This window comes from Myiozetetes cayanensis, unplaced genomic scaffold (genome assembly GCF_022539395.1).
Source record: "Myiozetetes cayanensis isolate MyiCay16 unplaced genomic scaffold, myiCay2020 scf24, whole genome shotgun sequence".
Classification (NCBI taxonomy): domain Eukaryota; kingdom Metazoa; phylum Chordata; class Aves; order Passeriformes; family Tyrannidae; genus Myiozetetes; species Myiozetetes cayanensis.
The window spans coordinates 9864795-9878456 of record NW_026087456.1 but is presented as its reverse complement, the minus strand read 5'-3'; the positions used below and the strand labels follow the sequence as shown (position 1 = coordinate 9878456).

General features: G+C 43.3%; 1 protein-coding gene across 1 annotated transcript in view; it reads right to left on the bottom strand.

The window, feature by feature from the left end:
- The window catches only part of ADAMTS3 (ADAM metallopeptidase with thrombospondin type 1 motif 3), a 97509-nt gene that overhangs the window by 58329 nt on the left and 25518 nt on the right, over positions 1 to 13662 (bottom strand). The window contains exons 9-12 of the mRNA XM_050320620.1: positions 9059 to 9178; positions 8660 to 8837; positions 3888 to 4048; positions 2245 to 2418 (exon numbers count right to left, since the gene is read on the bottom strand). Of these exons, the coding sequence (XP_050176577.1) occupies positions 2245 to 2254 (10 nt within the window). The 5' untranslated portion in view covers positions 2255 to 2418; positions 3888 to 4048; positions 8660 to 8837; positions 9059 to 9178. The remainder of the gene's footprint in view (positions 1 to 2244; positions 2419 to 3887; positions 4049 to 8659; positions 8838 to 9058; positions 9179 to 13662) is intronic.

Below are 13662 nucleotides of genomic sequence, written 5' to 3'. Positions count from 1 at the left end.
ATTGGGAAAGCATTGATTCTGTTCTTTCTACTGAAGTTTGGCTTTGGTGTAAAATCCTGCCTTCCTTAAATGACCTTGTGCCTCAGGTTCTCCCTCTCCATGGAGCCTGCCCGGATGGAAACAGAACCCAAGGCTGGGATCCCCCATGAGGCAGGGCTGGAGACGCAGATCCTGCTCTGTGACACACCACAACATGCGTCCATGACCTGCTCAGGTTTCTAGCCTTAATAAAAGCAGAATTGACAAGAACCGTATTTTATGTCTAAAATATTGCCATTACAATGCAGAAACCCACCTCCTCTCTGGCTGCCCTGTATGACAACTCCAGTCGTGCATCCCAAAGCTGGGAAAGCCTTTTTGGCTGAGAGACCACAGTTAAATTAAGGTTACCCTCATTCGCCACCCAGCGACTCGTCATTTCATTTCCAAACTTTTTTTGGCATTATCTGTGTAAGAAGGGGATCCGAGTACCAAGGTGCCAGACAAGGAGCACCAGACTGCACATGAAACACAAGCAGTCTGTAAATGACAATGCCTCTAGTTTCTCCTTCATGGTGCATTAAAACGGACTATTAAACCAAACAGACACAGTTAATTGTTTTAAAGCCACTATTAATCTAGCAGATTGTTACATGAAGAAATATAGTGCACCTGTTATTTTTAACAAAGCAGCCTAAGATTTATGGTCAAGATTTAACCACAGGAAACAGGAGAGAAAAAAAATGTGAGACACGAAAATTGCAGTTGTAAAATACATTGTGAAAAAGAAAAAGGAAGGGAAAGAGGTAGGGCTTGTGAATTTTGTATAACAGGTACATGCCATAAAATTATTCCTGTTCTAAGGTGGTGAGTTTTGAAAAGATGTGTGCCAAATAAAATGCAAAAACCCCCACCCCGAATCTTCCAAAGAAATGATAACACTGTTCCCTGTCTAGGTTAACGGCTGGACTTGATGATCTTGAAGGTCTTCTCCAACCTAAACGATTCTGGGATTCTGCGTGCACCTCCCACTGGCTTCACCAGCTCCACACTATCCCTTTGTAATTTAACAAGTGCTTTGGTTTTAGTCACATTCTTAAAGAAACCTTTGGGGAGGGGGATAACTGCGGGGAGAGAAAGGGAGTATTTTTTTATTGATTCCATTTCTGTCCCTGATTCACACAAAACAAGTTTCCCTGCAGAGGGAGGGAAGTTGCACACTTCAACACTCCCTTACCTCTCAAACATAATGAAAATCAGCTCTCCTGATGTGACTCCCTAAACCCACAAAAGACAAAAGCTGCACCACAGAAATGAAAAATAAGAAGTAAAAATCCTGTTGCAAGTCAGTTCCTTCAGCACCAACGGGAGTGGCTGGTTCAGCTCCAGCTTGGAGCTCCCTGCCCTGAAGTTATGATGTTAACTGGTTACCTCACAAAACACTTCAAATCTGTCACATCAGTAGTTTTTGTCACATCAGTTTCCTTTGTTCTATTACAGAAGGCCATTCCATGACAGAAGACTAAACCAGCAGCTGGAGGAGGGCTGCCAGCAGTCCCTATGGTAAATGGTAAATAACGACCGCCACTGGATCCCAAGAGATAACGCTGTTATCCTGGAAGCGGCCAGCTGCTCCGAGGGCACTCTGACCAGGACCAGGGGAAGCTGCAGACTGCATCCCACCTAACCAGAACCCTACACATCAGCTTTGCATGGTATCAGCGTCCATGAAGAACAGAGGTAAAGAGTTGATCCCACTATCTTTCCATTAAATGCATCTTGGCATCACAGGATGCCAGGACAGAGACCCCTGGCTCCCTTAGCCCTCCTGAAAATCCCAGGCAGGAGCTGTGTACACAGATCCTTCCAATCCACACACTTGCTGGGAAAGCATACAGGCAGGCAAGAATTAATACTTTGACTTGAATTTGCTGGGACGCTTCCAAATCACTTCCATTTCCAGAAGGAATTAAAACAGGTGCTTTGTCTCCGCAAAGCAGCTTAAGCTAAAATCCCGATACCACTTGCTGCTCTCCCATGGGGTCACGGTCATTAAATATTTAAGCCAAAACAACGGTAATTTGAGGCGAGAAAGCAGCAATGTTTAGCAGATAAACCTCTGCCTCTCCAGATTCCCCATCTCCACTTGCTCTCCGTGAGGCTCCAGCTGCTTTAAGAGCTCAACAGATCCACGAGGCACAACCCCAAATACTGTTTAAAAACCAGAAGCTTAAAAGAAAATGAGAACTGAGCTTCTGACCTTACCTAGGGTCATCTGACCACGTCACAGCCGGGGTTATTTCCAGGGCAGCGTGTGAGAGCTTTCACTGCAGCTGCTTCAATAGGACTTTGCCCGGGGATTAATGGATGACTTCGGCTTCTCTTTCTTACCAGCCTTTACAATTCAGGAGAACACACAGAGGATTTCTTCTGCAGCAGCTGAGTAAAAAGACAAAAGTGAGCTAACCTCCTGACCTGCACAATAACCCCATGGAGGAGTCCATTCAACAGAGCTGCTTGCTGTTCCTGGGAAAAGGAAGAGAAGAGGAAACAATACTTTGGATGCTGTTGAAGAGGGGAAACTACCACAGCGATATTTTTGCTCAACTTCTAGGCATCTTTTCACAAAAGCAGAAGGAGCGGGAACTTCCAATCCCAGGCACCAAAGAGGAGGAGGGAGGGAAAGGGAGACCTCGAGCAGAAGGGACCATGACATGGATGCACATGTTTGGCTTCAAGTATATAAATTTATATATAAATCCCAGAGACATTAAAGCAGGCTGCTCTGTCAGCTCCAATTCAAGCGTGTGACAGTCTGTCACCACCCTGGCATTCTCCAGAGCTGTGCTATGGCACAGGGGCTGCAACTCCAGAAATCCCCAGGACAGTATGGGATAGCCAGATACTCTGATCTGCATTAAAAAAAGCATTACAACACTACACAGGGTATTTTTTCAGGATTTCATTTACATTCCAGACTCTTTGCAACAAATTGCAGGATGATATCTGAAAATTCACCTCAGGTTAGTGGTGTAGTTACGCATAGGTAAGGGTGTACAGGAAAAGATGTGGGGAAATATGTATAAACACAGACTCCTCATTGCTTCCTGCTTCTTTTCTGTTGGTTAGTCAAGCTCATCAGTGTTTATGACATCAAACACAACAGACAAGCATATATGCATCCTATGTTGTTCCAAGGAGAAATGGTTAAAATCAGTTCCAAAAGCGGAGCTTTTTCCTACTGAAATTGCTCACTGCAGTATTTGTGACCTGTGTCCTATTTCCCCTCTCTTTTGGGAGCTTCAAAGTGCCCTTTTGCTTTTGTATGATGATTGTATGGAGAAATGCTTACAAATATAATTATTTATTGCTTTTATTTGGTTCGCACACCTTTATCCAGACTGGAATGCTCAGTTTAAGTGGCCCCTGGTTCCAGGAGGTGCCCTACAGTGTTGTCTGTCCCAGCAACACACAACACTTCATTTTGAAAACAATTAAAAATGGCACAGCATCTGAAGACTAAGAAAACACTCAAGTTTCCTTATGTCCAACAGCATTTCTAAAAGGATATCACACATATCAAGATCAGCATAACTAAGGGATTTCAATCTCTCCTCTTTCCATCTTTATTTCCCAGATGAAACCGTGGTACATTTTGCAAAGGGCAAGCAGTAATACCGTTTTCCCCTTTCTTGAGCCTCAAGTTGTGTGCAAAGTCACGCAACACGTGTCCTTTGTTGGAGCTCTGATACCTCTGTGGATTTAATGGATTCAGCCGAGTTCACAAAATGAATTCAGAAGTTGTGCAGGAACATGAACAGCCATGAGCCCAAGGGCCCAAGCATTCTGCTGGTTTTAGTGCACTAAGAATAGTAATGAAGGAAGTATAATTAAAGCATATTCCTTACCTTGCAGTTCCAACTTTAATTTGGAATCTTAGCTTTCCCAGGGTCTTTCTGCAGCTTCCCCTCAGCCTCCCAATCTGTGCAGCAGGTTCTGACTTCAGGACAAGTTACAGGAGGTCCAAAACACAAGTGTAGCATTCACCTTCAAATGGGAAGTTCATCTTCTGAGGAAGTTCAAGCCAAATATAAAATATCAGTAACTGCCACCACCTGTTTGCTTCATTCCCTGCCAGCATTGCTCACCTGGCTGTCCCTTGTCAGAGCCTGAGCAAGAGTACCTGCAGTGCAAGTACTGAGCAATGTCCTTCAGTGAAATAGCCAAATAATTAGAATTTGTAAACTTGGATTCCTATTAGAAAAGAACCACGTCTTAAAGAAAAGTATGGTTTTTAATCTCGATGGAAGAAAGGGCTTAGACCATCACTATTCAGTGTCAAATGAAATAAAGAAGCTCTCATGTAGTGATTCTCCCAGAGTGCCATGCAGTATGACACATGATCCTTTTCCTAGTCTCTTAATTTGCTGTTTGCTGCCTTGCTGCTTTGTGGAAGAGACACTTGACACCACAGTCTTTCACAGGCTTCATTCTACACCCAACTAGAACCTGAATTCAGCCCAGGAGAATGAGGGAATTCAAACCCTGGGCAAAGTGAGTGCCACTTCACAGCTCACTGATTCCATTTTCAAACTAGAAACCCTCCTTATTTCTGCCAGCTCTGGGACATGGGTGATCCCCTTCACTTCCTACTTACACAAACCACTGCTCAGGATCCATCAGTCAATAGCTGAGCCCTTCAGTCTTGTTTATCCCCCCTAGGATATGGTGTTTCTAACTGCCCTACAAGACATACTGGCACAGTCTTCCCATTTTCCTTAATAAAAACCAAAAGGCTTTCTGAATGTGAGGTTCACATGTTACAAGTTGAGTATTTCAACCTTTTCCTTAAAACCTTCTGTGGAAAGCCTAAAAAGCAATAACATAGAATACTAAAATGTGACTAATCTCAGTACTTTTTTGGTCATTCTCAGTAATTTCTAGCTTGCTTTTTTAACCCTTTGGGTTGGCAGCAGCATGTTCTGGTAACACCACTTTTATCTTTTGCAGTACATTAACTCCTTGTCCTTTGCAGGTTTTACTGAATCTAACGCCTTAAAGACAAATAAAAGAAAAAGTGCATAATTTTATCTATTTTTCTTTAGAGCTCTATAAAGCTCTGTATTCCACATGATTTAAACAGCAAAACCACTCATCAGCTCAGGTCATTGAAGAGGTTTTTAAGTATTGGACCGAGTTTATAGGAAAGCTTTCCCACATAGAAATCTGGCTCTAACTCTGGAGGTCTGGATGATTTAAAGTTACCTTCCTGGGCCATCTGTGCCAGCAGTGAGCTGTCCCCTCTGATAAGGGGCAGAGTGGAAAAAAATCAACAGTGACTCCTTAAAATCACCCTCAGTGGGAGGGGTGCCTGCCAGAGGTCAGGAATCCCAGCCCTGCTGCTACTGAAGCCCTTCATTTTCTGTGCAGTGTTCCATGTGTGAAGTGATTGAGTGGTTGCTCTGTTCTGCCTTTCCAAGGCACTTTCTATATTTAACCCATGACTGTATAAAACACCTCGGTGTGCCTCAAGTATGGGAGGCAAATACAGTAGGCAAATACATCTGAAGGGCTCAAAGAGAGCCCTGAGGACCGGAAAAAAGAGAAACCAGCGTTGAAAATAACCTGAAATATGCTGGAGTGACAATCCCATTTGTCCAATAAAATATTTGTCTGTTTGCCCAAACCAGCTTCGAAAGGAGCTGGAGGATGAGAAGTGCCTTTATACTGAGTCACTGGAAGCAAAACCGAGTCCCTCTGGTGGGCCCAGCCCAAGGACCATTGCAGGCATCAGAGGCTGGGAACCTGCCTGGGCGCTTTGGCTTCCCCCTCCTGATGGCTTCTGAGTGCTGACAGCACAGCAGTGCTTTATTCCCATTTTTATTTCTCCTGTAATACCATTCCCAGCCCTTCATCCTTGTCTTTGTTTCATCCAAGCTTTCACTGATGTGATCCATCTGCGCTGGGCTGGGACTGCCCACCCTGTGTGAGTCAGCGGCACAACACATCCTCAAGATTCGTTTTCCAAATATCAACATAGTCACTGACATCAATCCCACTCGCCCTATAGCAGAGCACTCGTGTTTTTTATACAGCGATACAGAAGGAGAGACCCTCAGTTAGCACAAACTGATGTAGTTCCTTAGAAAACACTGGATTGCCACCAGGTAAGTACCTGACCTCACCAAAGGGTCAGTACATCTAAGGGATTACAGGATTTCAGCCCAAAATGCAGATTAATAAAGGATATTGTTGCAGCAGGGAAGAAACAAAAGGAAGAGGCTCAGAGTGAAAAGATGAAGTACGGTAGGAAAGAACCTTTTGGACAGTTAAAAAAGACAGAGCCCAAGCTAACACCTCTGGAAACCCTCCTGCTGGTCTAAAACTCCTTATCAAAGGACCCTTGGCCTTCTCAGTCTGGCTGATAACTGAGCAACCTTTCACTTCTTATTTCAAAGAATCTCTTTTTAAAGTAAACACCTTTCCTGCCAGTGAGGATACAACCCAGGGTACATTATTTTCCACGAGGGAGGCCTTTTCTCCCATTACGGGTGTTCCAATTAACCTCTTCCCATACACCATTATCAACATTAAAGCCTAAATTTAGTGGAAAAAGATCTTTGGTCTCACTCTCCTACTTCACAATTTATCTAAGAATCAAGGGAATGAATAACTGTCAGTATGGGCTAAATTTTCAAGTTCTTCATCTTCATGATTGCTGCCATTTATTAGAAATCAGCATACAGGGTTACTAAGACATCTTGAAAATGGGTTAAGTTGAAGCTTTGTGCTGGAAACGTGCAAATAATTGTATTTTTTTTTCTATTTAACTATATAAAGGAGACTCTTTTTTATGGCTGTGTGTACATACGTGCTTCCTTAACATGGCTGGGTTTTCCTGTCCAATAAAACAAAATTTGGCAAATGGAGAAGATCTCCAAGACAGTCTCCTTGTCAAGGACACTGTTCCTGCTAATTCTGCAGTCTAAGCAGTAGGGTGAAGGAGTCCAAGTGACTTGAAAGAAAAGCTGCAACATCAGCCTCCAAGGGAGGAAAGTCCTTCAAAATAGATCAAGGAAATACATGAATGACTTCTTCCATGATACAATGGAAGTATTTATACTTTATTGAAGCAATGCCATCACACGCACAGAAACAGTTCCTAAATGGAAAACAGAAGGATTTGATTTTGACTGCACAGGTAGCTGCTGAATAATAATTCTGGATTAAATGCCAAAAGTACTCAGTGTGATGCAGATAAACCAGATTACCCCTAAAATACTTGTCAGAGCTTTTCCTTAGGGATCCATTAAGTCCTGTGCTACAGTTAAACACTTAAGCACGTGAAGAACAGGAAATATCTATAATCCCATATAAGTGCTCTTATTTTTTTAGCTTCCTGAGTGCTTTGCCAGGGGATATGTGTACGTATAATTTGAACTCAAAGTGTAAAAGCAGGAAATGAGAAAAACTAATGATTTAACTGCTGACCATTTGAAAAGATTTTACATTTTCCAAGGAGTTAGCCTAGGAGCAAAAATATGGAAAAAACCCCATCAGAGTCTTACTGATTTTAAATCCTGAACTGGGGATTTCCTCATAATATTGAGGCTTCAAAATATCCAGGCTCGGATTTTTTTTTTTCAGTTTCAATACTGGTATGAAATCTTTTATTGGAATTAAATCCTAATTTAGGATTGCAATCTAGCAAGAAGGAACTGAAACAAAATGAAATCTAAACCTGCATGTCCAGAACTGACACATTTTAATATTCTGCTGCCTAAAGTTCTGAGAAAATATCCAGCTACCTTCCCAGGAAATTGGTTTTCATCACTTCAGAGCAAAGCTGGCTGGCTGTTTCTGCACCTGTACTCAGTACAATATGCTCTGCCTTGTCAAATAGGATACTCAAGGTATAATCCCAATGTTGGGTGCAGTCCAAGCTATGAAATTAGATTTACCACAAGATATTTGGTGCCAAGACTGTGACATGAAAAGTCTGAGCTGAAAACACTGGTTTTTTTCAAAGTAACTAATGGTTGTGACTGAGGGAGTCTCAGTAGGCCCTGTTTTTTGAAGATTAAACTTTTCCCATTTCAATAAACACAGAAAGATACTAGGCTGGTACTGTGTTAAGAAAAATAACCAGAAAGTCAGAGCCTACCTTTATTGGGCAATATTCTTCATTTCTCACCAAGTAAAGATTATTTCAAGTACCTAATTTCAAATGGGGAGGTGATGCAGCTGCTTCTGCACGTTAGGGCTGGACAAGCCCTGAATTATCAGGGCACACACAGCCATAGGTACGTTGGAACAGTGCCAATACAGTAGCAGTGCTGGCTGGAATCACTTTGGAATTAGACAGGCATAGCTGTCTAAAACTGGAAGAAGCCAACAGAGGACAAAGAAATATCTGGCCAAAGTGTTAAAAATCTTCTATCTCAGGTTACTTATTTCTGTGAACGAGGCAAAAACCTTGCAGTCAGAGTGCTGGCTCCCTTCTCACCGCTGCAGTCCCAAATCAATAACTCCCTCTCTCCCTGTTCCTCACTCTCACCTTCTCCCTACTTCGCTCAGCGTCCCGAGTGTTCCCAGGGTGACCTGCTGAAGTGCTCCCCACACCACAGAGTGGAAAACCACGAAGTGTCTGGGTGGACAAGTGAGACACCGAGACTCTTACCTGCTGCCTGGCTCCTTTCTGTGGGTGACCCTGCTGCTGCAGCCCGTGCCAGCTGCACCACAGAGCCATTTGTTTGGAATTCACCTTTCCTGCCACTGTGGGAGCCGCTGTTTGGCAGCGCTTCTGCACCTCTTGACTCACACGATGCTCTTGGCTCATTTCACGTCCTTTCCTCGAGCTACAGAGAAAAGAAACAAACTGTTTAACACCAAAATCAGCTTTGAAAAATGTCACTCAGTGATGTAATCTGTGAACTCTGTGTTCTAGGAAGAGGAAACATGCTTGCTTCCAGACACATAAAAGCTCCAGTGCATACAGCACAAGAGAGAGAATCAACTCGTCTTCATCAGAAATCTACTTTAACATCTCAAACATACTTGAAGTGACATTTAACCTCACCTGAGGAAGGTAACAGGTGATTCTCCATCCTAAAAATCAGCACTGAGGTGAGAGCTGCAAGCCCAGAAGGTGCCTCTGCTGTGCAAGGTGCTGTGTGATAACACAGAACAAGAGACAACCCTGCAGGATTTAAAGGCAAAAGACACGAAAAGGAATTGGAATTAAAGGAGCACAGGATGTAAGTGTCCTCCAGTGCCAGGCAGTATGCCAGCTGATGTTCCCTTTTTTTTTTTAAGAGAACAGTCATTGGGAGTTCACCTGCACAAGCTGATGAATAAAAGCAAATGCCATCCGGGTCACTTTGAGTCCCAGGAACACAGAGGCAACTCCTTTGTCTGTAGCTACACACAATGCACTGGCAGTGCAGGTCTGAGAAGAAATGAGGTAGCACCAGTACAAGCAGCACCAGGTGACATCTCACATTTATGCAGCATCACAGCACCTCAGGGTCACTGAGATCACTCCAATTCCCTGAGGGATTTAATGCCCATGGAAACTCGGAGTGAAGGAACTGCTGCCTCATCCTTGTAGTGTCTGCCATCAGAGTTAGAGCTCTGACTGCCAGCAGGGAGGGATAAGGGGAACAGTGTCGTGGGGGCCATCACTGCACAGCTGTGGAGGAAAACAGCCTCTTCCCAACTGAAACGACTGGAGGACAATTCTTTTAAAACTTCTGCCTATTTCTTTGAGGGAGAGGCCTTCAAATGAAACTTTTTTTTTTTAATGGGGAAGGAAATACCCCTTGATGCTTTTATAGTTAGAGCAGGCAATGTAGAGATAGTTTACACCAAGGGACTGTGTTATGTGGGAACCTCGCTCCAGGAACAGTGGGGAGACTACAATCAAAATGACAAATCCAACTGCTCTGGACCTTCATTTCCATGCTTTCCATCCTCTGAATGGCTCAGACAAACTGAAACCATCCGGCATTTCATGCAGCCCATTTGACTTAACAATGAGGCGGCTGCCTCGGGCACCTTCGGGGTGCTGGGAATGACATGGATTTGCATTTGCAAAGGCCCTTTTTACTCCCTCCCCATATTTCAGCTCCCTTATCATCCCACCCAGCTCTCCCAGCCATCCCATCTAGAGGCACAGGATAAAGCACGTCCACAGGCTGACCAAAACGCCCAGCAGACAGAAAATGCTGTTCCCAAAGCCTCCAGCTCATGCTAACAAATGCAGCTGTTGCTCTCAGAGCTGGGCCTCGCTGCGCACACCAGCTCTCTGCTACTGCTTTAACTGCGGTTACTGCTCGCACTGGGAAGAGGATCACTCCCAGGAATGCGGCTTCAACCAAGCCTCTGCATTTTAAGTGGATGTTTCTGTTTGGAAAGCAAAGCTTCAGGAAACAAGGCGAGGCACAGCCTGGAGAAGCACTTCCATGGCTGCGGCAGGAAGGAGCAGCACTGCTGGGAACAGCCAAAACAGAGACAATGCGAAACCTCTGTGGGCTGTTTGACACCGCGGGCTGGTGCTGGAGCCAGCCAATAAACCCAGGGGCTGGGAATGCATTATCCCAACCCTGACCCCAGCCAGATATAATTATTCGAACAATGCAAACTGGAAAAAGATTTCATCTCAGATAGCTCTGCCTGAGATGGAGATTCATAGTTCATTACGTATTTATAATGAGAGGACTTTGCTTTCTCAAAGGCACGATAATTATTAGCTTCAAGCAGCTTTTGCATTGCAAAATGCTGCTATTTAACCTACTTGGCAGCTGCTGCATTCAAACAGCCATCTAAAGACATTGTTACATTTATCAGCACCTTCGCTCCTCCCTGTACATCACTTGATTCCATCCCTTCCAAAGACACCATTTCTTAGGACAGCATTTCTTGCATGAAATAGAACTGAAGAAACCCCTGCATCAACTCCTTCTGGTTTAATAAATAAATAACTTCTGTATAAAACAGCATTTACAGAAAATGCAACAGACATATTTTGCTGGAAATGTCAGTCCCAGAGGAAAAATCAATAATAATTTACTATAGCATAGCTACTAGGCAGGAATAATATTGTTTATTAGCAAAAATTGTATGGCAAAAGAAATGGAACTAAGGGAGTATCCTACAAAAAAGATCTCCTACATGATCCCAGATTCAAACACAACTTCTGGCTAATGCATAAAAAGTCTAAAGTAGCTGCCAGTATTGTTCTCTTCAGGAAGGACCGAGTATCCAAATATTCTCAGCTGGCATGGGTGGAATTCAAGAGAAAACCTGCATTGACTTATGCCTTGGGAGGAGATGGGTGTTCCCTGAAGACTCCAGCAACTCAGATGTGAAAATGAGTTCTAAGATGAGCACTTTGCAAATTGGTACCCAGGAGAAAACACAAAGAGGCAGCAAGAAAGAAGGATATTCTGCACAGAACGAGCTAATCAAGAAGTAAAACTAATTTCGAGAATAAGAAATGAGGCTTCCATGTCAAATTTGGAATTGAAAAATTGCTCTATCCAGCAACTCTACATGGAAAGTCACTCGAACTTGGAAGTGGATGCCTGGTTTCAAAAGGATTAGTTACCTTCCCAGCTTTTATATCCAGCTCTTTATAGGTCTCAGGATCACAGTAACTCAGCAGCTGGATGCCATCAGCATGTGCAGTCCGTAAAACAGCATAAAACAGAGAGGCAAAACCCTCCCTCATTTTGCAAGGGAGGAGGTGCCAGGACACTTACACATATGGCCAGGGCCAGGGTTCCCCTGCATGGGAATCGGCTCCAGGGCACCATTCCAGGCAGTTCCAACCCCAAATGAGCACTGCCAGTAACACATCACCATTTCAAACTGCTTACCAGTGTCAGAAAAATTCAGTAAGAACTGGAGATGAAGTTCACAATTCATATTGTGACAATACCTTTGAATTGTGAGGGGGAAGCAAAAGCAAAGAGCAGCTGAGAATGGCAGGTTTCAGCATGAGGAAGAAAGGGACTGGCCTGATTTACAGCTGTGTGACTTACGGCCACATCTGGCAGTGTAAGGCCAGGGAATTTTATGGGGAAGGAAACTCCCCTTGATGCTTTTATAATTAGAGTAGACAACGTAGAGATAGTTTACACAAAGTGATTTTTTCTTTGGAAACATTTACCTGAAACCCTGGGCCAGGAACGGTGGGGAGACTACGTACAAAATGACAAATATGAGTGCTCTGGACCTTCCTTTCCATGTGATTCATTCTCCCGAACGGCTCACAGCAGAGACCAGACATGGGTTCTAATTCCCACTGCTCACCTGGCTACAATTATTACAGGGAGAAAAGCAGGTCCTTTCTGTAAACAATAATAATGAGAATTCTAATCTAAAAACATCTTACACATGCTCAGCAAAGCAAAAGCAGATTCTGCTGTTACTTCAGCATTTTGTTTAAATGATACTCAGAATATACAGCTGGCAGAGACAGCACTTGGCTGCTCTCTGTCCTGGCTACAAGGCACAGGGAAGCCACACAGACTTGTCCTTGCATTTTGGCAGGTTTTGGGAAAAAATCCAGATCCACTGAAGCAGTTTGAGCTGTTAGACAGAATTCATGCTTCTAATTAGGATAATTCACTCTAATAGGCCTCCGAAGGCTTTCCAATTTTGGCAAACATCTTTTAATGAGGCTCAAGTTGGATCTGTATGCCTTACATCTTAAAATATTTTAAATAAACACTCCATGCAGAAATCTTCCTGATCTTCAGAAAAAAAGAGTTAGAACAACAAGCTGAAAAAGCAGTACTAATACAAAGACAAAGGGCACAACTTCAGAAGAAGAAGAAGGGTTGTCCTAAGGAAGATTCCTTTTACATCCTGGCAAAGCACCATCCGTTTCAGCTGGATGTTCCTACTGGAATGACAGGGAGCTGTGCTGCAATGATACAAGTGTGGATTTTATTCTTGATGTATGAAGAATAATTGCTTACCCTGTGACCTACGCAGAAAATCCATGCAACTGCTCCCACACAGAAGATTCCATCGGCTCAAGGAAAGCAAGGGAACACTGCAAATTTCAGAGCTGAAACTACAGCACTAATAATTATTCTGGAAGGAATACCTGGATTTTCCTACTTCCCTAGGAAGGGAGTATAAGCAGAGAATGGCAGGGGAAACAGAATTAGCAAAGCAGAGAGTGAATTATGAAAAAGGCTGAGATACTTCCTTGGAAGGAGAGGACCTAATTCAAAATGAGAAGAAAGAGTCCATAGACAAAGAAAATTAAGAGAGAAACAGCTGTTATTTCCCAAAGTTCTCCTACTGAAATTATATAAAAGTGAATATATTCAAATGTCTGAACAGCCCTGAGGGCTGGGATTTTCTTAACTCTGACTTCATTTCCCTTAAACACAGATATTCTCTCAGCATCTTCACACCAAAAGAAAACAGAGGTGGAAGAACCAACTTAAGTGCTCCTGTACCACGATGAAGACCTGAAATATGGGACACTTCTCTCAGGGTATACTTAGGGCAATATCAAACTTCTGGGAGGTTGGACTATGGATGGGAATAGCAGACTTTCACTCTCATTAAACTGGAGGAGGTTCTCTCTTGGAGACATTAGGTTGTGTTTAGCTGCCATTTATCCAGTGTAAACAGACCACTGAATGTAAAATTCATACCTGA